At 38.6% G+C, this 27,645-nt stretch overlaps 1 protein-coding gene across 5 annotated transcripts; it reads left to right on the top strand.

Annotated features, from left to right (window-relative positions):
- The first annotated feature begins 1,366 nt into the window (after positions 1-1,366).
- LOC146687968 (lysine-specific demethylase 4A-like) lies at positions 1,367-23,574 on the top strand. 5 transcript variants are annotated; one of them, XM_085438379.1, is made up of 23 exons: positions 1,367-1,540; positions 5,368-5,512; positions 5,610-5,785; positions 5,938-6,052; positions 6,177-6,370; positions 6,759-6,808; positions 6,937-7,040; positions 7,136-7,273; positions 7,386-7,612; positions 8,655-8,821; positions 8,940-9,607; positions 12,448-12,555; positions 12,757-12,868; positions 13,148-13,323; positions 13,754-13,967; positions 14,487-14,566; positions 16,668-16,723; positions 17,900-18,008; positions 18,820-19,011; positions 20,578-20,748; positions 20,856-20,975; positions 21,752-21,844; positions 23,189-23,574. In XM_085438379.1, exons 2-23 carry the CDS (start codon positions 5,390-5,392, stop codon positions 23,324-23,326), a joined length of 3,531 nt encoding a protein of 1,176 aa, XP_085294505.1. In that variant the 5' UTR covers positions 1,367-1,540; positions 5,368-5,389; the 3' UTR covers positions 23,327-23,574. The 5 variants fall into 5 exon arrangements, with proteins under 5 accessions (XP_085294505.1, XP_085294508.1, XP_085294506.1 ...); XM_085438382.1 differs by having other exon boundaries at positions 12,760-12,868; XM_085438380.1 differs by having other exon boundaries at positions 1,367-1,536.
- The last annotated feature ends 4,071 nt before the right edge of the window (positions 23,575-27,645 follow it).

The raw sequence follows: 27,645 nt of genomic DNA on the forward strand, positions 1-27,645 counted from the left end.
ATAATATTCTAAAAACTTTCTCCATCTTTTTTTCTGAGAGACACAGCCTCTCTGGGCTGCTCTGCACATAACCAGTTAGGTTATACACCAGTTATTTTCACCATGTGGTCTTGTCTTTTATTTCTGCAAATATGCAGGTACTTGCTGGCTGAGATGGAACAGTGGGGCAGAATTACATAGATAGTTAATTTGGGTGCAGTTAGAGCCATTCCCAGAATCTTTCAGGCTAGCTTGTCCTGCAGCATTGTCTGTTAAGCAGCTGTAAAGGATTTTATTACACATTTTTACATCATACAATTTTATGCTTTCTATACAAGACAGCAGGCATGTTCTAATTCAGAACAAAAGTATGGGGGTTTTCCCACTTCAGGAAGCGTAAGGACTCCCCACTGAGATGGTGTGAAAACATGTTAATCCAGTCAGGGTGATACAAAAGAAAGCTCAGTCAACCACGGCATTTACAATTTCAAAAAAGGAGACACTAAACTAAACAGATGATACAGTCTGAATATAACTTTTGAGTTACTATCTACTGAAAAAAGTGGCAATTTTCTAACATTAGAAAGGAACTCACTTGAGTTTAAATAAGGTGAGGCCATGTCCTGTTTCTCTGAGTTGCTGTTGTTGAATTGAGGAACATTATTTTAAAACTTTTTTTAACCTATTCAGCTTTTGTTTGCTGCTATTTCAACTTGTGAAATAGACGGCTGACACTAAAAAAAATTTTCAGCACTTCGTATGATGTCTTTGCTGTATTGTCGTTGACTATAGGATTTAAATTGCAGAGAAAAACATTAAAATGTTTCACTAGAAATACCTCTGATCATCAGATGTTGCAACTGGCCCTGTCCTTGCTGTCCAGAGGTCAGTGTGGAACTTTCTCCACTGTTCTGTACTGTAATGCACTCTTGTACACTGTTCACCAGGTTACAGTATAGTTTTCTGTCGTAATAAATGTGTATTTATTCGTAGTATTTATGTATTAGTGCTTTTATTAGCATTTATTGTATGTTTAGCATGTTTGTGGATACTGCAGAAATCTGTCTACCTGCATTTGAAGAGCTGGACCCCTTTAACAAAACTTTCTATAACCTACTGAATGAATAGCCTACCTTTTTCTATATTATCTTGAGCTGAAACTTTAAAGAATAAAAACTGTAATATGAACATCTTAGCAACATGTGTTAAAAAATAAAATACAATGATATCCATCGTTTATAGGTAAAAAGTGAACTATTCCCTTGACCGATACTGTCAAGTCAAATCTTATGGTTACAGAAAGACGGTTTTTGCGGTCTTATGACGTGACTCAGAGTGGCTTTATGATTGGCTAAGCGTCTCCCATGCGTGTTGTGGTAAACAAAATCCGAGGAGCGTGTACATGCGTAGAGCTGGTAATGGAGGATACTGGTCTACTCACAGGGGGCTTAGTTAGCAAGCTGTGTTTTGTCTGTTATGTTCCAGGTGGCCGCTTGTATTGATTACGACGATATCAACAACGCGAGGGACTGCTTCTGAGAGAATTAAGCAGCGGTGGTAGGTACGTGCATGTCGAGCTGTCTTCGTCGTAGAATGTGAACTTCTGAACTTACGATGCTAATATGTAGAGGGCGATGCTAGCCCTTTCAGGGTGCAGTCTATTTCCTGACAAAACATCATTGACTTGACAAATGGTAGTTTCACTTTTATTGTTGTCTGTGTAATTCAACCCGAATAGTCATTTCAAACGATGCTTTTTGGAATAATTTTATATACCTGTGATGTAAGAACTCAAGCTACCGCTGTGCAAGTTTGCAAAGAGGACACTATACGAATTCGCTGGATAGTGTATACTAGCATTGGTTGAAATTGTAATACGGAGCATAGTCTCAACCCATGTCGGTGTTAACGTGAACTAAGGTTAGGTTAGTTAACGAAAGCCTTCTCGAATCTGTTGCCTGTCACTTTGGAATTAAGGTTTAGTCACACAGTTCACTTTCAGTACTATGTCCTAGTTTGCAGTGTTGCGGACGTCACCAGAGCTAAATCGGACACCAGTGCTATGCTATCATAGTGGCTAATGCTAACATTAAGTGCCGTTACATGAATCGTTTCCTGTTTGTTTAGCAAGTTTGTAAATGAGCAAATATTTGTTTCGTGGACTTCATCTGCGAGTCCGAATTAAAGAGACGGATAAATGGCCGCAGGTTTTTCGGGGGCGGTCACAGTACTTAACAGGCTAGCTTGTTCCACGTTAATGCAATGCTGAAACTTACAAGTGTGCAAGTGCGAACAGACAACAAGGACATTTAAGGACAATTTCGCATTAAATAAGGTTATGTTTTCTGTGCAAGACCGTGGGAGCGTTTTAATTCAATGGTAAACGTTTACGTGGTGTGCGCCCACTACAGGACGTATTGAGTACTGAGGCGCTGTGACGGTCTTGACGGTGTTGTGGCAAAAACTGATTGCTCATATTTAAACTGCTATAAGTAACTTGTTGGGCTATAATATGGTAAACATATGTCAAATGCATCCCTTATGGATGACATAAAGTCATCTTGAGCCACAAACAACATTCGTGTAACAAGGTAGAAGCCGCAATCAGTTTTTGGCAGTGACTTTTATATAACCTTTATTTATGCAGTTAAAAAATGTCATTAACATTAAAAATGTCTTTTGTAAGAGTAAGCTGGCCAACAGCACAGCAGAAATTCCAGCAAATATTACAATAGTTCTGTAAAAATATTTTAAGTGGGGATAAAGGACCGGATTGGTTATAATGTAAGTACAATAACACAGAATTGTAAAGATACTTGAAAAACAGATAATTTTTTAAATTCTATATGTAACCCCTTTGTAAACCCTGTTCACCGAAGTCTGTTTACAAACGTACATAAAGATATTACACATAAAAAATACACAGAAACATTGGAAATCACTTTTTGGCAGGCAATCACTTTTTGGCACAACAACTGAAACTACTAGTATTTATAACACTATATTTTGACGGCGGCTTACTGCAGCGTAAAGATTTAGTTGAGTTGCACTATGAATAATATCAATAAAATCATAAATATAAATCAAATACTGTGCATAAGTCTTGAGCCACTACTTGTTTCTATATATTTTGCTTCCAAGGAGCCAGACTTATCATTTTTAAAATTGGTCTCAAGCAATAATTTCTGACTGTTTTTTGAAGGTCTTTCATAGTTTTTCTTTAGACATTGGCTGCTTTTTCACTTATTTTCAGTCCAGTTCTTTTACCTGCACATTTTCAGAGGGTTTGATTTGTTAAGTAAGTAATTTGTTCCAATAGAGCTCGACAGACCACGTGACTTTCGCGCATTGCGTTGTAGATACGTGTGGCAGCAAAATCAAAACACTGCATTAAGCGCTAGCATTTCCAGCACCGGTAATCATTAATTCTGCGGTTTTAATCCCTACTTACATTTTATTTGCCCCAAAAACAGTTATGTACAAAATGAAGGAGAACACGGCAGGTCCGTACAAAGACAGACTTGACGAAAAGGGCAAAAAAACCAAAAAAGTACGAGGAAAAAAATCAAAGGAGTGAAAGGGTTTCCAATAGAAATAAAACAAGTGTTTCATAATTCATTCAATTTATTGTCTTTGTTTATAACTGGCATCATTGTTTCATTCTATTATAGAATCCTACAGGAAGGAGGCAAAACTGTATTCCATTGTGCTTTATTAGCTACTTCAGTGAGAAACAAATCAACATACTGTAAAACAGTTATTCATCACTTGATTGCTTCAATACAAGGTTCAAGGTAACTTTGAACCTTGAACCTTGAACCACTTGATTGCTTCAATACAACGCTTGGGCACATATGTGCAGGACTTTTCGTGGCTGTTTTGATTTCGCGCTCCCTTTTAACCGATCAAATCTCGCTGTGGTAGCAGCTTTAAACTTTGTATGACCCATGTTGATAGAAGGTGCCCAGTTTGGATTGCATTTCAGCATTTTGTAGGCTGGTTTTCCTACAAAGCAACAGCAAACAAAGCAGCACAGCGCAGCGAATTCAATTCAAATCAATATAAGACTTATTTGTAACCTACATCAACAATTATGTTATGATAAATTATGTAATAACTACAACAAAAGACTCACCTTTGTGGAAATGCCTGGAGCAGACTAACATGTAAGCTGTAGTGTTCTGGAACGTTATATTTTGTCTTCGAATCACTGCAATCCAGGCCATCAGTCGGCTCTTTGTTACTTCGGAAACACGGCTTGAACAATTTTTCTTCCACGGCGGAATCCGATAAAAACCGATCTTTTTACCCGTCGGCTTCCTGTGGCTGTCATGGGACCGGGTATTGCAGTTAATAATGCAACAGCTTCTTGCCATTCTTTGTGCTTCTTTTTATCACTGTGTGACTGTTTTCTTGTGAAAGCCTGCGTGCACTAGTACCACTTGCCACTCGTACCTACAATCCTTTGCGGTTTTGACGTCAAATTTTCGAGCTCTATTTGTTTTGGTGAATCCATAAAAAAGCCTAAATGTAGCACAGATTGACATGTATATTACAGTATTTTCACACCAACAAGCTTACTTATATCTATGTTATATCTACGTATATCTTAGTGTGGTCTATAGTGTGTATGAACACTGGAGGACTGAAGAAGTGGCAGACCCAAAAGAAAAAAAAACAAACAATCTACACAGATGAACACTATCTCAAAAGTCATATCCCTTAAGTAGATCCATCTATTGTTCACTGAAGCCTTATCAGAAATGGTCTCAATGAACAATGGCTGTGAAGAAGCCATTCTTAAGGAAGAGGAATGGGGAGGAAAGGCTGAGGTATGCCACACTAGCCAAGAACTGGTCTGAAAATCAGTGTCAACAGGTTTTATCGAGTAGAAATTGTTTTTTGAAAGTTTTAGCTCAGATCATCATCAAAAAAAAACATAGAAGTGCTTGTGTGACTGGGTGAATGAGACAAGTTGTGTAAAGCACTGAGTGCTCAGAGTAGAAAAGCGCTATATAAGAACCAGCCCAAGGCTGAGTCACAAGAGAATAACAATGAAGACATTATATAAATATAAAGAAATTATAAGAAGACTTGGCTAAGAGAGTTCAGGCTGTGTTGATGGATAAAGGTGGTCAAATATTGACTGTCAGACTCTTTTTGCCTTCTACTGTATTTCCATGTATGTTTGCAGATCTTTCTCATTTTCCTAGCAAAAAAATATTATATAAAAGCTGTGGCTCAAGACGTTTGCACAGTACCTTACTTTACATTGAAAAAAATAAAATTATTTGTTTACTCTTTATGTGTGAAGAGCGACATGTAAGTTCCACTTAAATGTGTTTCGTTTTGCATGCCACAAAATACTTTGACCATTTACATTTGCAGGCGCTGCCATCAAGTTTTGGAAATGGCTTCGGACGCTTCCAAAGGGATTATGACTTTTTATCCCACTGCTGAGGAATTCAAGGATTTCAGGCGCTATGTTGCATATATGGAGTCGAAGGGAGCACATAAAGCAGGCCTGGCTAAAGTAAGTGCTAACACAACATATGCTAACACTTGGGCCATTATTTGATATTTTTATCTAGCCATTTTCAAAGCTTCACTGTCTAATGTCTTCTTCCAAGATTGTCCCACCAAAAGAATGGAAGCCCAGACATTCTTATGACGACATAGATGAGTTGGTGATACCTGCACCCATTCAGCAGGTTGTGACAGGTGTGTCAGGTCTCTTCACGCAGTACAACATACAGAGGAGATCCATGACGGTGAGAGAGTTTCGCAGGGTTGCCAACAGCAACAGGTGAGAAGCGCAAAATTAAAGAGATTGAAGATTTTTATTTTCTGATGTGTCTTGAGTACTAATACTAACATATTCAATATTTTAATGCTTTAAATCTGTGTACAGGGTCAATGTTAATAAACTGTTTTTTTTTTCTTTTTCTTCTTTTACAGGTACTGTAGTCCACATTATGATAACTTTGAGGAGCTGGAAAGGAAGTACTGGAAGAACGTGACCTTTAATGCTCCTTTATATGGGGCAGATGTTAATGGAACATTGTATGATCCAGTGAGTTAGCATTATTTCACCCGGCACACAAGCTGATGACATCACTGATCATACTGTACTGACTGATTCTGTTTCTGAGTCTCATTTTAAAAAAATATCTTGTTTCCTTTCTGTTTACTGGTAGGATGTCAGGGAGTGGAATATTTGCCATCTGGACACCATTTTGGATACTGTGGAGCGTGACAACGGCATCACTATTGAGGGTGTTAATACACCCTACTTGTATTTTGGCATGTGGAAGACCACCTTTCCATGGCACACAGAGGACATGGACCTCTACAGTATCAATTATTTGCACTTTGGAGAACCTAAATCATGGTAAAGATGCATGCTAGTTAGTTAATTGATTTACAACTGTAATTTGTTTTATCTAATGGTAACTTGCACATAGTGTTGTTTTTGTTGTTGTTGTTCTGTTAAATAGTGGTTTCTCATGTCTGCTTGAAACTTGGGGGTTGCGGGTTGGGCATGAGTGCTGTTTCATGCGTGGCTGCTGAGGCCTTTGATGGTTTTCATTTACATTAGACAGTTTTGTCTCTCAAGGTGTTAAAGAAGAGGCAGAAAAAGCAGTTAACTGTTATGTGTGTACACAGTGTTAAAACGAAAGAAAGCATTCAACTTAACTTGTGCATAGAAACCAGGCTGAAAAGATCTAGGGCAGATGGATACATGCACAAAGTAATTTTCAGCATTTGACTGTCTGCAGGTATTGTATTCCTCCAGAGCACGGGAAAAGATTTGAGCGTCTGGCTCAAGGTAGGGGGCCAGTAGGATATTTTCTGTAGATATGTGTTATATAGCTATACAATGAATACATCACAGTCATGGATTCTTGTACTGTAATATTTCATATTTCACAAGAGATTTGATCTCTTTCCTTCTAGGCTTCTTTCCCAATAGCGCTCAGAATTGTGATGCCTTTCTAAGGCACAAGATGACACTGATCTCTCCTTTTGTACTAAAGAAATACAGCATTCCATTCGAAAGGGTAACTTTTTTGTAACAATTTATTGTATTTTTAGCCACGACACAGGCTAAATGCAAGAACTGCACTTGCTTATTGTTTTATTATCTGTTCATTAGATTACTCAGGAGGCTGGGGAGTTCATGATCACTTTCCCCTATTCCTATCATGCTGGTTTCAACCACGGCTTCAACTGTGCAGAGTCCACCAACTTTGCTACAGAGAGATGGATTGAATATGGCAAGCAGGCAGTTTTGGTGAGGAGAGTCATTCAGTGTCGGAGAACCAATTTGATTCTTATCTTAGTGGAAAGAAATACGTTTTATTATTACTTAAAAGAGAGTCTGTGTATGCATTTTTCCCTTTTAGTGCTCATGCCGTAGAGACATGGTGAAGATTTCCATGGATGTCTTTGTGAAAAAATACCAGCCAGATCGCTACGAACAGTGGCTGGAAGGCCGAGACCTGGTGCCCATTGACCATTCACGACCCACCCCAGAAGCTAAGGAGTTCTTGGATGAGTCATTTAATGACATCACCAGCAGCAGTGAGACTAGCTCCATCAAGAGCTGTGGGGAGGACGGACAGTGGAAGAGGTGGGCCATTTACTGTACAAATGAATCTCCTCGTGAAAATTAACTTTTCCTCTATGAAGACAACGAGCATCAAATTGACATTATAGGTGTATCTACTAACAATCTTGGACGAGTTTTGGTCTCAGTGACCTCTGACCTTTGGGTTCAAACTCGTCATGTTGATAGCTTGAGAACAATGCGACATAGAATTTTGAAATTGATACCATGTGACCTCTGACCTTTGGGTTCAAACTCGTCATGTGATAGCTTGAGAACAATGCGACATAGAATTTTGAAATTGATACCATGTGACCTCTGACCTTTGGGTTCAAACTCGTCATGTTGATAGCTTGAGAACAATGCGACATAGAATTTTGAAATTGATACCATGTGACCTCTGACCTTTGGGTTCAAACTCGTCATGTGATAGCTTGAGAACAATGCGACATAGAATTTTGAAATTGATACCATGGCTGTAGCTATGGGGGGGCTTAGGGGTACCAGTGGCTGCTGCCAGTATTTTTACACGTGGTTTCACTTTATCTCATTGTATGTCATAACTTTACTCTTGTCCACGGCTGGCTATAAGAGTACAAGCAAGAGTGGTTCATAGACTGGTTCTAATACATACCTTGTACACTGCCTCTGTTTGGCAACAGTGCACACTGTAGGAAGATGGGCAGTCGCTGGAGTTGAGCTGACAGCAGGGGTGCCACCTATTGTGGGACCATAAAACCAGCTTTAGGAGAATATTAAGATATTTAGTTCCTTTCCCCTTTTGTAACAGTAGCAATTAAGTACTTCACAAGTGTGCTTTATTAGCAAATTTACCTTAAGGTATCAAAAGTATTCATTCTGCATGTTCTTCACATGTGTTTTACTGTTACATATGATGTTCATGGGTTAATCTCACTGATGTAATAATAGGTATCTTGTTTTTTACAACATATGTTTAGAATATGTCTTCACATTACTTCAAATTAAATGGTAGAAAAACATTGATGAAACTGGGCAAATCTGATATAGTATTCACAAATCCCACATCTGTTTTGTTGAATCTCAGCACTAAACAAAGAATAGAGACCAAAAGACACCGGGTGTGTCTGGAAGTGCCCGAAGAAGTTGTGCCTCAGGTTGAAGATGAAGACGATGAAGAGCAGTATGGAAAGCGTCCTAGACTCAGTCTTATACCTCCACGGGCTGTGGCACAAGATGGCAAAAGAAATAAAGGTATTAATACCGTCTCACTGATTCCTGTATGGCAACCAAGAGTCCAATAACAATTACTGCTTGATGGTGGAGTTAAACAGTGTAGCAAAACTTATTTTCTGTTTCATTTAATTTACAGGCCCACCAAAGTTGGTTGTCACTCCAACCAAGCTCACGCTAATGGATCCATTTCACAGGGGCCTGTCCCAAAGTAAGGGTGACAGTGGCTGCCCTCCTCATTATACCAAGACTCGTGCACCTGCAATCTCATCTCAGTCCAGGTCCAGAAACGGGCATCTCTCAGTCTCAGCAGCCTCTATGTGGACAGAAGTTGGAACTCAGCCTGCCCGCAAAATGGGTGTTGCCAGTCTGCTATTCCACAGGACTCTGAGTCCTAAAGATATTCTTCAGGTGCAGAGCTACAGTCAAGAGACGCAGCGGCAACCCACCACACAGCTACATGTGCACAGCTATGCCAGAGAGCACCAGGCCCGCCATCTCCAGCACAAAACCTTAACGCCGGTTCCATCTTCATCTCAGGTGCCGCACTGTGAGCAAATGAAGGCACGGCCTCAATTTGAAATCACTATGACCAAAGTAGCACAGAATGAACAAGAAGCACAAAACATTGTGGTGACGGAGAAAGAAGAACATGAACCCAAAACGTCCGTGCCTGTCGAAGCTCTGGCTGAAGTCAAGAAGCCTCAAGTTGAGCCCATAAGCAAGCCTGCTTCCCCGCTGGTTCACACACAGCCACAAGATGTGAACAAAGTGGAAACTGAGGCTCCCAAGAGTAACAAGAGAAAGGTTTGACTTTGTTTTTATATTTCTTTATTATGAAAATTACAAAAATTGTGTTTTTATAATAGACAAATACATTAAAGATGTAATGGGAGAAAGATGTCAGTTGTTATATTTGTTCATTTGGTCAGTGTTGTGTTGTATGCATGTTTGAACACGGGCCACAGTGCATGCATTGTTATCTTTGTCTAGGTACCAGCAGGCTGGCCAAAGCAGCTTTTAATCACATCTTTGCTCTCTAGTACTGACGCCTGTTCCTAGAAAGCAGATGTGACAACTCAAAACATAAGTTTCCCTCTGAGTAGACTAACCCCAGCATGAGAAATGATGATTCATGGATTAGTGCAGATCCTCCCTCAGATTATATTAAACTGACAGGCAAAAATCTGCGCTATGGCTGATTTATTTCAATTAATTTATTTTTCTTCCTCTTCAGGCCTTCTCTGCTTGTTCACTCATATAAGAACACAGACATGAATCTTCACTGTAGCACTGTATATAGTCATATGGCAAAAACGGCTGTTCATAAACGCCAAACAAACTAATAATAAAAACATATTTATTAGTGCTGTCAATAGATTTAAAAAAATTAACTAATTAATCTCACATTTTTCTATAATTAATCGCAGTTAGTTGATCGCTAGCCTGGTTGCAATTACATTTTTTGCAACTTCATATTTAAGTTTGTAACTGACATTTATGCAATATAATGAAGTAAATGGCGAATAAATACAAATAATGTATTCAAAGAGAGTTTGAATAGTTTTCTTCAATCTTTTAGCACAGGTTCTCTCCTGTGAAATACAACTTTTTAAAAAACCTATATACTAATTGGTAAGTGTACACTAACATATAATATATATTAGTTCTGTCAAACAATTACAATGTTTAATCAGATTCATCACAGGGTTACTGTCGATTAATCATGATTAAATATCATCCATTTTCATTCTATATTAATCGCATTTCATTTTGCATGAGCAAACAGACTCGAGGAAAAAAGGGAAAATATATGCACTTAAAATGTTTATTGAACATCTTGAACATTTATGTTCACAAAAACCTAACCTCCAGTTAGTTCAAAACGCAGCTGTGCGTCTCTTAACTGGTACTAGAAATTATGCCCACATCACACCGGTTTTAGCCAACCTACATTGGCTCCTTGTTGAATATCGTATCAATTTCAAAATTCTCTTGCTTACCTTTACAATTTTAAACAATTTGGCTCCCAGCTATCTATGCAAACTCCTCCATTTGTATATCCCTAATAAGACACTTAGATCTTCCAATCAAAAGCTCCTGATGCAACCGAGGTCTCGTCAGAAGTCCAGAGGTGATCGGGCCTTTGCTGTCGTAGCTCCCAGATTCTGGAATAGCCTCCCTCCTTTTATTCGTTCCTCCGAGTCATCCAGTCTTTTAAATTGCGTCTTAAAACGTATTATTTTAATCTGGCTTTTGATTCAAGCTAGTTATGTTTTGGCTTTTTTTGTTTGTTTTACCCATATTGTTCATATTGTTTCTTTTAACTGTTTCTTTTTATTCTTTCTTATGCTATTGCTCTGACTAACTGTGAAGCACTTTAGTCAACTTTGTTGTATTATTATGTGCTATAGAAATACATTTTGATTTGATTTGAAACATTTATCCACTCTGTCACTCTTGGTGAGGCACTTCAAGTCCTTGAAACGAGGAACTAAAGCTATGTAAAGCGCGTGTTCTTAACGATATTAATACATATGCATATGCATTTTGTTGCAATCCACTTGGCAATTATGTCAGTTAATATTTCTGAGGTAGACTTACTGAGTCCCCGATGCTCCGTGAGTGGTTTGTCGCAAGCTGGGTGACGCACTACCCAAAGTCCTACCAGCATCCCCGACTAACGTATGCTTCATCAAACTGCCCGAATTGCGTTGACAGAAACATTTCAGGGATTTTGAGTCATTCTGCACTCCAGATGCGTTAATTGCGTTAAAAAAACTTTAATCGCGGATTAATTTGCGTTAACGCGTTAATTTTGACAGCACTAATATTTATTGTTTTTCTTATTTGCAAGTAATTAATTACAGGCACTATTAGCTTGATGAACACTTATTTACAGATGTGGCTAACAGGACATTTTAACTACCCCAGAGTGTCACTGCATGAAAAATTGTTGAGCAAAATGTATTTAATAAAAAAAAGCAGCAATGTAAATGTGCAAGTTATGTCAATAGCGTACACGTAACACAGGCATGCTGTTGCAGTTTGTTTTGAGATGAGTTAAATATAATTTGTCAGGATCTGAGTGTTGTAAAATAACTCAGAAAAGCTCTCCAGATGTTGGTAATCCTGATTGTAGTGGAAATTGGGTCTAGCTTGATCACCAGATGATGCATGCAATGCAATGTTACGATATTGTTTAGATTTATTTAATAGCAGTTTTGGTAAAAATTAATTTTTATTACATGAACAAAAGTTAGCTAGCGGAAGGGCACACATCTTTAACTCTAAGACATTCATGCAGATTGATTAACAAATTTAGGAAGTGATGGGGAACGGGCGTATATTTGTAGGCTAACAAACTAACATCCAAAAAGGGAATTGTCTCACCGTGCGATGAACAATCTTAGGTTTCACTAAAAGCGCTTGCTTTGGTAATACGCATGTGAGTGTCCAAACTAAAACAGCCACAGGACTGTCTGGTTGCTCTGTACTGGTGCATCTTTCTGTGTATGATGTTTGCACACTAATCTCTATTAACATCATAGTCTTTTTATAATCTCTCTCGTTGGCGTGTTGAATTTTAATAGCCATTATTCTAAAATCTGAGATGTTCAATGTAATTCATGCTGTTTAAACTACAGAATATCCAATCCCCCCTCGTGGATAATGGCATTGTCATCCTGAAAGACACCATTCCTGTCATGAAACCAGTGCGCGATGAGCTGAAGGTGATTCCTCAGATTCATCATGTAAGTATTTAATACCTGAGACCAGAAGCTTAAAGGCACGGTTGGATCAGATTTTTATCTGGAAAAGTGTGCATATCAGTACAGAGCTTCCATTATGCCTGATTGTAGGGAGACCTCACTGCAAATTAATTTTGTATGTGTTTATTACAACATGCATTATGTGTCCTTTAGTTATGTCTTGCTATGCACTTCTTTCTACAGCAGGTGTCAGACGAGCAGTCGTACTGCAAGCCTGTCAAGAACCAGCAGGAAGCACAGCTGTGTAAGCTGCCTCGTCATCATCCTCTGTTCAGGGAGGCACACAGTGATGATGGTACGTAGTATTTTAGATCCTCTGTGTAATTGTGTGGTGTGTAGTTCGCCAGATTACCAAGTACTGTGTTTACCACAATGATTTTATGTCTTGTTTTAGGCTTAAATTTTTTTTCCATATCTTTTTCTTGCTATATCTGCTAATAAATGAACTCAAGTTTTGTAAATTTCTAAGACTAAGGTGGTTAATGTTTTTGTTTTATCACTTCACCTTGTCTTCCTAAAACATAATGGATTCACCATCTCCTTCCTTCATTTATGCCACACCTGTTATCCATAGATTTATATGTAGATGTGCAGGTCATCCAAGAGGAGAAAGAGGAGTGGGCAAAGCCACTAACCCAGTTATGGCAGTGTCTGCCATTTAGCCCTGCTGCAGAGAGGGAATATAACAAACGCATGGGCCAACAGGCTCCCTACTGCTCTATCTGCCTGCTCTTCTACACTCACCATCAGGTAGGAACTAAGGGCCTAAATTAACAAAACCATGTGTAGTCTATGTAGGTGTGGTTAGTTTTACAAGTGGTTCACAAAAGTTCTTGTTTTCTAAACACAGACACACTCAGTTCATTTAAATGTCAAGGAGGAAAAAAGACATGTTTTTTTGCTGTTAGGTATTGTCACAGTTAGCAGTGAACTGTGTGTCGCAAACATTAGTAAATCGGTTTGTCTTGTATTCATCTATATTATATCCTTGCTTCTGTTGTAGAAAGAGCAACTATGCATTTGCAAATAATATAATGTGTTAGATATATTAATATACCTCTTTAAATAAAGATTGCAATAAATATGCTGCATGTTTCCTACAGTTACCATAGTACTGGATTAATCAGAATTTGAGGAGAACAATGATGCTAACAAACCTCTAAACTTTTTCTCTTTTAAGTCTGAATCCAATACTGGGAGTTCTAGTGTGACACTGGTGAACCGTCCAGGGAGCCAACAGTGGTCTAAACCACTGATCCCTGAAATGTGTTTTAACACCCAGTCCAGTAAGATTACTGACAGCGGGGAGGGGCAGCTGTCTAACCCTAATGTAGCTGAGGATGGTACCAGCCGCCTGGTGAGCTGCACTCAGTGCTGCGTACGTGTACATACAAGTAAGCCTATTTTCTCTGATGCATCTATTAAAATAGTTAGAAGAAGGCTGAGGGATTATTAAATTAAATCGTAATTACATTTAGTACATCCAGACCTGTTTGTTTTTCTTTAGGAAACTAGCACTCAGCTGCTTTTTTTCTTAAGCTACTTTAATAAACCATAATTCAGGCACATCAAAGATGAATACATAAACACCCCTTTGACGCTTAAAACGATTCAGCCAGTTCCTCTAGCAGCTGCTGCACAAAGTCTCAAGTGAATGGTTTTGCTGAATGACGTGCTAGAGTTATTTGCTTCACAGAGAACATAAATGGGGAGTAATGAAAGTGGAAAATTTGCTGCAAACAGTAGCCCTCAGTTTGGTTTTTTTAAATACCTTCTGCACTGCTAACAGTTGATGGTTTAAAAATATTATACTTAGAAAAGCAAAATAAGAATAAGCAAAAAGTTGATTTTAGCATCTCTGCCCTTTTAAGCTTTGAAATGTCTGAGTTTGTTTATTTCTGGTTTTGTTTTAGGTTGCTATGGCATTTCCAGGGATGATGCAGAGCTAGATGAATGGCTGTGTGCCCGCTGTGAGGCTGACGCCATCACTGAGGTTAGTTAATGAAGGCATGTCCTTCGTTTTTTTTTTTAAATAAGTCTTTAGCCCTGCTTAGTTGTAAACTTGTATCTAAATGAATAATTTAGTACATGTATTTAGTCTAAATGGCATCACATCCATTAGTGTTAGCTTGTGTATGTTGATTATGTTACAGTAAAATCAAGTGTTTAGCAGTGTAGCCTGCTGCTTGGAAAGGCTCATAAATGGAAGCAGCTTACCACTGGAATCTTAATGGGCCCCATTTGTGTCACTCTTTCATAGCGGTTCTGTTGTCTGCTAAAAGAAACGGAGGAATGTCTGTTAAAACACACAAAAAACATGTGTGTATGTCTTTAATTAAGTGTTAAATGTAAAGTAAAATTAGATGAGGTAAGATGTAAACAAAGCTACTGTATTACAGGCCAAGAATAAATTTGTGCTGAGCCACATTCACCATATAGGATGGTAACACACACTGTGGGGCCATTGGCATTGAAATATCAGTTTCTGCGGTTGCATTGAAACCAATACATGTACTCCTTACTTAAAATATATAAACATGGGGTGGTTATACCCACACAAAAAGTACCTGAAACAAAAAATCGGAAGGTAACATAAAAGGATTACCAGTAAAGACATGCTGTGTTCACGGCTACCTTCCTCAGAGGAATGAATCATTGGTACTGTTCCCCAATAACTAGAATTTCAGAACTTGTATAACAGATAAACTTCAATTGTGAATTTAATTGACTGAAGTTGAAATGATTTGCAGCTCCGACTGCAAAAAAATCTCTTGGCAATTTTTGTGAGTGTGAAGATACTTTTTTTTTTTTTTTTTTTTTTTTTTTTTAAACAAAGGTGTCTGCATATGTGCACATGCCAGCTCTTTCTCTCTGTCAAAACATTGTACTACTACTGATAATAATAATAATAATAATAATAATAATAACGACAACATATTTCATGATACAGAATAAGGCATAACTGTTCACGTCAGCACTACAGAATTGGCTTGTTGTTTTTTGGGGGGTAAACAGAACTGAGAGCCGCATCATTAAAACTTGGCTCTGTATGACGTCGCTTCCTCTCTGCAGAGATAGCGTTAGTGGCCCCTTCCTCTTGGTGGACATGTATTTTTTTTCCACCTTTTGTTTTAAAAGATTATCTGAAAATTTCCTTTGCTCTCAGCATTCCCATCAGCTCAAAACAATAGGGAACTATTCTGGGAATGTCTCCTGAAGATAGTCTAAATCCCTCTGACCACTAGTGGGCAGTGCTCCACTGTACACTTCATTAAGCCTGAGACGATGTTATGTAGTTTTGTGTTTATGTGTTTTTTACTTGTGGAAGTTTTCGGTCTTATCTAACTTGATGTCATGGTTTAAGTAGACTAAAAAGGTTTTTTTTGGTTTTTTTTGGTAGGTTTACTTAAAATGTTATTGCTACAGATTTCCTTGTTCTGTTTTTAGCGAATTTTAGGGCTTTAATCAGGATTCAGGGTGTCCACATTAAGCTGTTACTTCCCCATGATTCACAGATCTTGTGTCAGTGCTTTTCTGGTTTATATCTTGTATAAAGGTTTCTAAAAAAGGTGTATAGAAAGTGTATAGAAAGCTATTAAAAATAGCTTGCAATAATTTTTATATTTATTCACAGAAAAGTAAATATTAACAAGATAATAAAATGTGAATATTACTGCCTAGCATAGCTTTAAATGGCTTTAAGAGACTTGATACATTCAAGTCTTTTTGTCCAAATTTTTAGAAGCAAAATAAACAGAATTTTTTTTCCTGCATGTGATTCTTTCATGAATGTTGTGCAGCTTTTTGTTTATTGGCGACACTCAGCGGTTTATTTACTTGAAACATGCAGAAGTGGTTTTTCGTGTTCTAGCACATGTCTGTTGGGTTTGTAGGACAAACAAATGATCAGACAAGATTAAGCTTCATATGATTGATTTTTTTTTTTCATGCAAATCTTTTACATAATTGTGGTTTTCCTCCAGTGTAGACGAAGAACAACATACTGTCCTAATCAAAACATTCAGTTTGGTGTAATAAGAGAAATGAATCATATACTACAGCTAAAAATATATGATGCATGTTTCTTTTTGCAGGACTGCTGCCTGTGTTCCCTGAGAGGAGGAGCTTTACAGAGAGCCAACAATGACAAGTAAGAAGTACTGAAATAAACAAGTGATGATATTCTAAGCACAACTTTGTCATTTACACACAGTAATGTTGAGGTTGAAACTGGGGCTCTGCCTCCACCTTTGTTCACTTGTTTGAAGTTGTAAGAACTTCAGTCAGGAAAACATTTCCCTGCTTCTTGGATTCAGTCAATCACGCTCAGTCGTGACATTATGTCATAAAATTGTTGTCATTCTCTTTGACTGCTGTAATTTTTGCTTCCTTTAACCTCTTACCTCTGAAATCATCTCATCCATTAGACCTTTAAACTAATCAAATTTTTCAAATTCATATGTGTGTTGTGCAAACAAACAAACATCTGTGGTTACCCAAATAGAAAAGATTGACTATCTTGACTATATTGACTACATGCATTCTCACACGCACCCGAGTCCAGGAGCTGTACTGAATTTATGTTGAGAGCGCCTGAAGGCAAAATCCTTTAGCCCAGATGATGTTAGTCACACCCTGTTTGAGAGTAGAGCGTTCTCAGTGTGCTGAAGTTCAAATAGCAGATTTTCCTCACACTGTCAAAGTGATATCATTCAAAAGTCATCTTGAGTTCAGCCCAACTGGAGAAACTAGTTTATCTTTAGATTTTTGAAAATACATGATTTAATTTTTTTTACAGTTTCATTCATTTATTTAGTATTGAATATGTGTAGACAATAACATGTATCCCTAAGGCTTTGTCTACACTAATCCGGATAAAGTTGAAAACGGCGTTTTCGTCTAAAAACGCTCCGCGTCCACACTATCGTTTTCAATCGTTTCAGAACAGTTTTTCATCCACTGAAACGCCTGAAAACACTTTTCTGCGCATGTGTGAATCGTGAGACAATTCGACCTGCATAATTTCTGTCTGCTGTTTATTTACTTTCCGGCTCTTTGAAACATCACGGCAAAAGGAAAAGCACCGAGTTTTTTAAATGGATTAACAATGAGGAGTTCTTGCTGCATGTAACACAAAAGTACAAAGTTGCAAAAGCGAGTGAGAATTAAAGAATTTGTAGAAACGCTATCTGGAGCATGTACAAACTGATATTAATCTTTAATAGGGCTGTCAAAATTGAGCGCAAACAAAACAACTGCTGTATAATGCCCTCTGGGTGTAACATACTCTTTCTGTGAAATCCAATTCATGTTGCCTTTCACACAGGTGGGTTCATGTGTTGTGTGCCATAACTGTGCTGGAAGCTCGCTTTGTCAACATCACTGAGCGGAGCCCCGTTGACCTCTCTGCCATCCCACTGCCACGTTTCAGACTGGTAAGTCAGTACAGCTGTGTACTGTAGGGTTACACATGAGCGCGGTGACCCACACAAGGCCACGCGTTTTGTAGATTTGGGGATATTCCTGTGAATGTGGAATGCATCTGCCATGGAATGCAAATGACACAGTAAGGTGTGTGTGTGTGTGTGTGTGTGTGTGTGTGTGTGTGTGTGTGTGTTTTCCACTTCCGAGCACAAGGGCACTTGGAATGTCATGAGTTCACACATCACTTCTGTTTAACTACTGTGGTGCCTGTTGTACTGTCACCACAGTTTTACTTCTTGTTTTTGTATGTTCTAAAAATAAAGAAAAAGTACCGCACACACACACACACACACACACACACTTTTTTAGCTTCCTGTCAGCTCACCGAAGTAAATTTCAAAATAATGTAAAAGGATTGCACTCTATCCTTATCTTGTAGTTTGTTTGAGATCTAAGCATTCTGAAGGAAACAATGCAGGAATTCAGTTACGACAGTTGGCCTTGTTGGCATTGTTACGCGTCTGTAACACAAAGGAACCTTTGTCAAAGGATCTACTTTTACGTGTGTTTAAATAAGATATATGTCACTAAATTGTCAACAGGAAGCTGTGTAATTTCCTCCAGCATGTCTGCATCTCAGTTTGTGTGCCTTTTATAATTCATTTCTGACTTCCTTCCTCTCATCCTCCCTGCTTGGCTTAGACGATTTCTTTTCTCCTTCTTTGCTTCTCATGTTTTTCCTTTTCCTAGCCTCCCACTTACAATATGGAACACTTAATTTCACCCCCTTATTTCACTCTTTTGTCTTTGTTTCTCCCGTAGAAATGTGTGTACTGCAGGAAACGGATAAAGAGGGAAGTGAAAGGCTGCTGTGTTCAGTGCTCCCATGGGCGTTGCTCCACGGCATTTCACCCCACATGTGCTCAGGCAGCTGGTGTCCTCATGCACCCAGATGACTGGCCATTTATTGTCTTCATCACTTGCCACAGGCATAGAGCACCAGCCATACCTGAGGTAATCGTGGAGAGTCCCAGTCCGGCCAGTAATAATTTCTGAAGACACTGTCCTGTGAAGATGTGTTTAAGGTGTAAAACAGATTACCAGTGAAAGGAAACGACAAACAAATTTGCCTTTTTCTCAGCATGAGCTTACACTGCTTTTTCTGTGAATTTTGTCTTAAAATTGTTTCAGAGAAACGTTTTCAGTTCCTCACTGTAAAGAAGTGTTAGTTCCACATTATCAGCAAGCTTTAAAATGACCCTGAATAGCTGTCTGGGACTTTGATTTAAAGAGCAATTAAGTTTGATGTGCAGGTTAAGGAATACTGTTAAATTAATTATTTTTTTCATGCGCTTCCAGCTGAATGTATAGAGATACTGGGTCATAATAAGAACATAATGCCATCCCATGGTCTCCTTACACCTTCAACACATCTTTTTTTCCGTCTCATCCCTGTGATACATTCTAAGTTCAGGTGTAAAGTTGCAGTCTAGCAACATGTCTAAACATTGTACTGTTAGAGACACTTACTCATCACATCCTAAACCACACATCAGATTTGTTGCTGAATTGAAGAAAAATATGTACTAGGCAGTTGGAAGCTAAGCTGCTAATTTGCAGTGGTGTTTACAGTTTACAGTGATGTGCTGTGTTGGACTGGTGCAGGTGAAGCTGTGGTCATGTTTGGTTTCATTAAGGGTAGCAGACGTCAATATAAATTCAAGGTTATGATTTCGTTTAGCTTCACACATTAAATTCTACCTTTTGTACTAGCTTCATAATGTTTAGAGGGTTGGAAATCAGCCATATAGCCCTCTGCCTGTATCTTGTGGAATTCAGTTTGCTAGATCCACAAAAGAGCGGTAAATATCAGAGTAGGCGCACAGGTCAGCTGATCACAGCCTGTACACAAAGAAAATTCAGCCAGAGTGCTCAATAGAAATGATGAAATGACTTCTTTAATGTAACTCTTTGCCCCACGCTGCACCGCTGCTTAAGTGGTTCAGTCTCCAGCTCATTGTGTCCATATACCCATTAAAATAGTTGATGTTGTTTACACTACTGTTGGGAACTGTGGCATGAGTTGTGTAGCATTTAAAATTCCTCTCTTTTTTTTTCTTTTTTTTTGGTTTATGTTATCAGTTGATGAAGTGTCTTTGCAACAAGATGCTTTTATAAAGTGAGGACTGTCTTGCCTCCCGTTGTAGCTTCCAGCACAAGCTTAGTCAGCTGTGCAGCACCATAACAGCTGGAAGCTACCACAGGGATTTCTGCTTTTGCACGTTGAAGCTTTGATTCACTAACTGGAGAAGAATAACACAATAAACCTGCTCTGACAGTCTCCATGGTATTGTTGTGACTACCAGTTTGTGTTGGTTCTCATGTGTAGTGTTCATATCTTTTTTTGAACAATGGGGCAGGGATAGTGTTTAAACATTGCTGTAACCTGCTAATCCATTTCTCTGAGTTATCTTTATTGCACTACAGCCACCGTCTTACCCTTTATCTTGGGACTATGGGAAAAAATTTACTTTAAAGTAATAACATTTGATTAACACTCAGTATGTTTGTCTTCCACAGCGCAGCAAAGCTGCCATGCAGGAACTGGTAGTGGGCCAAAAGGTGATCTGTAAATACAAGAATGGCCGTTACTACCAGAGCGAATTGCTGGAGCTAACCACGGCTACGTTTTATGAAGTGGTGTTTGACGACGGCTCATTCAGCGACAACCTCTTCCCTGAGGATATTGAGGTTAATAAACCTCTCAGATAGCTAAAGCTGATCTCAAATTTTCCATTTCTAAATGCCCTCCCTTTTCAGATGGCCTGAGGTCAATATTTGTTTAAATGTGTTTGTAGAACCGGGACTGCGTCCGCCTCGGCCCACCTGCCAAAGGTGACGCTGTTCAAGTTCGATGGACAGATGGGTTGATATATGGAGCCAAGTTTGTAGCTTCCCACTCCATCCCCATGTACCTGGTAAACATGCATTTATCCCTCTGATCCTCATCAGCTTCAACTCTGTTTGATTAGACTCCATCAACACATAAAATGCTGGGTTAGGATGATTGTAAAGTCTTGGTTGTCTGGTTTAAAAATTAACATTTTGTCATGTTAAACAGATGGTTGCTAACCAGTTTTGTAATACTTTAAGATGAAGGGTCTTTATCAGTCATGTTTTTTAAGTTCTAAACAGAAAATAGGAGCCTTTATGCGAGTGTTGATGGTAGATCAGTTTGTCGCATTCTCATGAATCCAGTGTGTTTGAATATCTTTAAAGAATTTCTTGGCACAAAGAAGAATCACATAAAAATTTGTCAAGCTTAATGTAGATAAAATGTTTTTCTTTAATACAATTATACTTTTAAAACAAGAATTAATGTGGTCGTGATGAGAAAAATTCACTTTAATATCCAACAGGATAAAATATCAGAGCGAGGACATTTAATGCCTGAGGGAAGCGAACTTTCCTTTTACATCAGTCAGGAGCAGAGTCAGACATTTCACTTTTTATTACACTTACTTGATGATGTTAATCTTTGTTGCCCTAGGTGGGAATAAATGGGAATTCTACTCTGGCTATGAAGAAAATTATTATGTGACACATACAATACAGTATGAGGAGTAGAAATATTCAAATACGCTTTAATTTAAGCACTTCCTCTGTGTGTGTGTGTGTGTGTGTGTGTGTGTGTGTGTGTGTGTGTGTGTGTGTGTGTGTGTGTGTGTGTGTGTGTGTGTGTGTGTGTGTGTAGGTGGAATTTGAGGATGGCTCGCAAATCTCTGTCAAGCGGGAAGACATCTACACTCTAGATGAGGATCTGCCTAAACGGGTCAAGTCAAGGATGGTGAGCTAAAAGTCTCAATGCTTTATGTTATGTGGAAATAAATATGACACCAGTTGTTGGGGATGCTGTGTAAAATGTAACTAAAAACAGTGGAATGAATAACTTAAACTCATATTTTATTTACAATAGAACATAGAAAGCACACACGCCCAAGCCTCAACTCTCGCGGCCTGGTACTAAACGACTCATGGACCAGTATGGCCCGGGGGTTGGGAACCGCTTATCTATGGTACATAATACCAACAGATTCAGGGAATCTGGAGAAATGGTCTTCAGACCTTTTCCCAATTTCCAGGAGAAAAGGTTCAAAATCAGTATTGGATGCCTGGGATCTTCAGACCGTCAGGCAGCACTGCATTAAAATCACTCCATGGGCTCAGGAAAACTTCCAGAAATCACTGTCTGTGAACACTGTTGACCGTGCCATCCACAAATGCAGGTTATAGCAAAAGAAGCCATCATCACTGCTCTCTTCTCTGAGCCAGAGCTCATTTAAAATTGGCTGACACATACTGGGAAACAGTTCTGTGGTTAAAATTTGAAATTCTTTTTGGAAAACATGAACATTACACCCTCCAGACTGAAGAGGAGCTTATAATCAGCACTCCGCTGGTATGGGAGGTGCATAAGTGCACGTGGAATTGACAGTTTGCATATTTGGAAAGGTAGCGTGACAACTGAAAGGTATTACAGGTGTTAGAGCAACAAGTGCCCCATCCAGATGACACCTTTTCAGGGAAGACTTTGTATATTTCCACTAAATAATGCAAATCCACGTACTGCAGCTATTGCAACAGCGTGGTTTCATACATAAAGAATCTGGCCTTCACCAACTGAAAACATTGAGTATCATGAAGTGAAAAGTTCAACAAAGAGCCGAGACTGTTGAGCAACTAGAATCCTTTGTCAGACAAGAACAGGACAGCAGTCAGTTCTCAAAGTGTAGACCGTTGGTAATTTATGAGGGGACGATTAATCTTTAACTATTTATCTGTTCTGTTATGAGTAATAACGGGTTTATGAGCTTTGCAGAACTTTGCAGTCTGCTTTTATTACCTCTCAGCTCTAAAAGGCTAATAGGGTATTGTCATCACCCTGCTTGGTGGATGACATGGACACCAAACTTTGTGAACACGATAGCTTGAGAATGAGGTGACGTAGGATTTTCAAATTGGTCCCATAGGTGCATCTACTTTGAAGGCTGCAGGGTGGGACTGGTGACCGTATTCTTTTTTACTTCTTTTCTTCACAGCTAGCCAACTTTGTTGTGCAATTGCAGCTGTATGTTTGCATCACAACTGTAGAACTAAGCAGTAACTTTTGTATCTCCTTTTCGGTTTTCAGTCGGTGGCATCAGACATGCGTTTCGAGCTCTTCGCGCAAAACGATGTCAAGCAGAACACCAAAAGGCAGCGGGTCATCAATTCTCGATATAGAGAGGACTACATTGAGCCGGTCATCTATCGAGCCATCATGGAGTGACATCCTTTTCTTTCTGAGGGTACTGCTTAAAGGATTGACCGCCCCTCCTGCTCTTCCACGGCCTGTCAGGCTCCATATTTATAAACTACGGCTGGGACTTTAACTGACTCTTGTGTGCTTTGAATAATATTCATCGACATTCATGTCCCATTGCAGTCTGGAGATTGTTTGCTTTCCCCCATTTCATCGTTTTTTTCTTTCCTTCAGGAAGAAGCCATTAATGAATTAAATGTGAAAAAGATTTGATATTTTCTTTGTTCTCTGCCACCCTGATTAGCAACTGTTGACTAAAAAACTACATGTTCTACAGCAGAAACATATTTCTCATTTAAATCACAATTCACTGATTCAGACTGATGTTTTCACAATTTTTGCCATACAGAAACTTGTTGATGGAGGTTTTCTCAACTCTGTTTTCTCCACTGATGCAGACACACTGTAGCCGTTGACTGTTGACAGTTTGAGTTATGAAGAATTGTGTCAAATCATAAACCCCAAAGAACTAAAATTCTCTGTCACCGTTTTAACAACGGTTGATCTTGTTGCTTATTGCGTTACATTTTGTGGTTGAGAAATACGTATACGAGTATGTAGTTCACCCATACATAGTTGTCATTGTGCATCTACTGTGAAGACAGAGGACGTTTGACATGTTTTACAGGCCCAAGCCTTACACTTCAGAGGGCCTACAATACCTTGGTTTATTATAATTATTGTAATTAATGTTATTACTATACTTTTATTTATGCAAGTGCATCAAGTTTGAAAACAAAGCTATTTTTGTCATGTCCTTTTCACAGTCTGTAGAAAACCTCAGATGTATTTATATTTATTATATTGACTGGTTTTCAGACATGCTGTTTAAACTGAGGCTCGCGTTTGCTCTGCAGTGAATTCGGGAGGTAAAGATTATTATTGCTAAAGTTGTTCAAATAGCTTATTGTTATCTTCTTTCTGAGCATTTTTTTTTGGTGTTTTTTATTTTATTTTTTTATTTTCGTTTTGTTTTCGACTTATTGCCTCAACCAAGTGGAGTTTTTGTGTTTCTGATAAATGCTAGCTTTAGAGATTGTAGTTTCAGATGATAGTTCAATCCCTGATGACAACAAACTCCACGACAGCTCATTTTTGGATTTAAGTGAGTTTGCTTTCATTTGCAGTTCCTTGAACCTGCTTTAAAACAGACTTGTGCAGAGAATTACGAACCTCTGTAGGATGACCTTTGCAGATACTTTTTAGCTATGATCTTGGCTACTGTTGGGTTTCCTTTGGGTCTGTCTCCACAGCAGCATTAAGTCTGTGCACTCTTTGTAAACACCAACTGTTTGAGTAAAGTTTTGAATACGAAAAATACCCTTGTGTAATTTATTTTCTCTACAAAATCCTGGCATGTACTAGCATGTAGCAACTATAAATCAAACTTTTCTTTCTTTAAAGGAAAACAGAAAATCATTACATGAATAAGTCTGCTCTGCTTGGCTTGCCCACTCCTGCTGTCAGATAGTGGTAATAGCTGTATTCAAAATGCAAAATATATGTATACATCTCTGTAAGTTAAATCATATCACATGTTAGAAAAATTTAACAACCGGTACCAGCACTGGGGTAAATATATGTACAGATAGATAATTCTATTTGCATATATCTTCTCGGACAACATAAATAATCACACTAGAGCTGGGCGATATATCGAGTTTTTAAAACATATCGATATATTTTTATACGAGATATAAGATGTGACAATATCCTTTATATCGATATAGTCAATGTTACGTTATAATTATAGTTGTGGAGCCGCAAGTTTGCCTCTCTTTCGTCCACTTTTGTCTCTACGCAACGTTACTCCGCCTCGCCTTCACTGAAGACAACTCCCCCTCCTCCCCCATCGCTTCACATGCAGGCAGCGACAAGACGGACACGGCAAATCTCCGTTAACGAGTTACTGCGCATCGCCCCATGCGTGGGGCTGGACGGCGTCAACGTGCTAACGAGCTAAACATGCTAACGAGCTAACAGCGCTAACCCTAAAATCCTTTCATTCTCTCAAAAGTTGATAGCGCGCCTTATGTATGAATTCTGGTTGTGCTTGATGGCCGCGAACTGATTTTATGTGGTACACGGCGCTCAGCAATCTGTCAAAAATGTTGGAGTACGACTTTGGTAAGCTACGGAGCTGCACCGCTTGATAGATTGTCGGCGCATTACGGCTACCGAGGAGCTTCGCGGAGTGATATGTACTGTGCATCAACGTAATATTACCGTATTGTGTGTGTATAAGGACCATAAATGGCACCTGTAAGAGACGTGGTTATGAAGCGGATTTCAAACTCCAGGCTATCAGTCACACAGTAAAACTTGGGAACAGAGCAGCTGTGAAATCTGTCTGTCTTTGTTATTACGCTCAGCGTCTTTTAGTTTACATTTTGACTGCACAATTGTGAGCTCTTTGTTTAGCACAAAAACAACCTTGTTTTCTTTTATTTATGGAGCATTATTATTTAATGAATGCTCATAATTTAATTTTGAGTAATTTTTCATGTACATCTGTGCTGTATGTTAATAAAAGTGCCTGTGTGACATCTGGGACACAGCTTTGACTAAGAACTCTCTTTTTGTTCTTACTTTATGGCTTAAAAAAAAATCGAGATATATATCTTATATCGCCATCCAGCTAAAAAATATCGAGATATGAATTTTGGGTCATATCGCCCAGCCCTAAATCACACTATAGTTAACAATAAGCTGTGAGTTGACCGTAAGTGAAGTGTTAATTTTAGTAAACAAGTGCACATGATTACAATCTCTTTTAAAATCAGCATATTTGCAATTCTAATATGCACATTGCAGAAAAACAGCTTATTCTCAAGAACTTATCCCCACTTTGAATTGTGATTGTTCACATTGCATTATCATACTGACATTAATATTGGCAAAATTATTTGGAGGGGGTGATGGTGCATTTTACTATTTAAGAAAAGAAATTGTGTAAGATTTGATTCTGTTTTGTTTATAGAGTAATAATTACAACAGCACTTTATACTGTAAGGCAAAGACCCTACAATAATACAGAGAAAATAATTACATGACCCCCCCTATGAGCAAGCACTTGGTGATAGTGGGAAGGAAAAACTCCCTTTTAACAGAAACCTCCCAAAACCAGACTCGGGGAGAGGCAGCCAATCTGTGGTGACCAGTTGGAGGTGAGGGGAGGGAAACAGGACAAAACATAGACTGTAGAAGGGAGCCGGAGATTAGTAATAACTAATGATTAAATGCAAAGTGGTGTAAACACATAGTGAGTGAAAAGAGGTGAGTGAAGGAGTAACACTTAGTGCATTAGCACCTTAGGCCTACTGCAGCATAACTAAAGGAGGATTCAGAGTCACCTGATCCAGCCCATGTAAGGAAAAGGATTTAACAGAGAGCCAATGAAGGGAAGCCAGTCTGAGAGAAATATGAATCTCTCTTTCGGTCCCCGTCAGTACTCTCGCTACAGCATTTTGTGATCAACAGAAGGCTTTTCAGGGAGTTTTTAGAACAACCTGCAATAGTCCAGCCTAGAAGTGATAAATACACAAACTAGCTTTTTAGCATCACATGACAGGATGTTTCTAATTTTAGAGATAGTGATCAAATGCAAGAAAACAGTACATATTTGTTTAATATGTGCACTGAAACATGTGCCTAGTCAAAAATAACTCCCAAGATTCCTTACAGGGTTACTGAATGCCAAGGTAATGCCATCTGGAGTAAGCACCTGGTTGGACATCATGTGTCTACGATGTTTTTAGGGCTGAGTACAATAACCTCAGCTTTATCTCAATTTAGATACAGGAAGTTAGAGTGCAAACTAGAACTCAGACATAGCTTATAAAATCAACAAGTGTTCAAAAAAACTGATTTTTTTAAAGAAAATACAAATCCTATAAAGTACGGACCCGTGCTGCTCATCTGTTATCTGCATTGTGAAATTTCATAGTTAACTTTGTCAATCACCAACATTAAAGATCCTTTACCTAAACTGGTTGCTCAGTAAAGGGTGCCCAAGGTCTTTGAATCTCTTTTATAATCTACGACACACTGCACCCCAGACCAGGCACAACACATCAGATGTATTGAACTGCCTGAGAGAATCTGATGCAACTGCATAGCAGAGCATACCGGTACAAAATTTTTTTTTAATTGCTTCATTTTATCTACTCCCAGCATACGTCATTTTGTTCACCACAGTCCCCACCAGAAGAAGAATCTATGTGGATTTAATGCTACTGAACCTTTTCCTATAAATAACTGAAACACCTGGGAAATATTAGCAAATG

The sequence above is a fragment of the Copadichromis virginalis genome, linkage group LG18 (genome assembly GCF_057382275.1).
Source record: "Copadichromis virginalis isolate Kocher_CV1m ecotype Utaka linkage group LG18, C_Virginalis_male_GT1.1, whole genome shotgun sequence".
Classification (NCBI taxonomy): domain Eukaryota; kingdom Metazoa; phylum Chordata; class Actinopteri; order Cichliformes; family Cichlidae; genus Copadichromis; species Copadichromis virginalis.

Coding starts and splice junctions, on each gene's coding strand:
- LOC146687968 (XM_085438379.1), top strand. CDS start 5,390: ATGGCTTCGGACGCTTCCAAAGGGATTATGACTTTTTATCCCACTGCT. Junction 7,041..7,135: donor ACAGCATTCCATTCGAAAGG/GTAACTTTTTTG, acceptor TCTGTTCATTAG/ATTACTCAGGAGGCTGGGGA. Junction 19,012..20,577: donor GAGCACCAGCCATACCTGAG/GTAATCGTGGAG, acceptor TGTCTTCCACAG/CGCAGCAAAGCTGCCATGCA.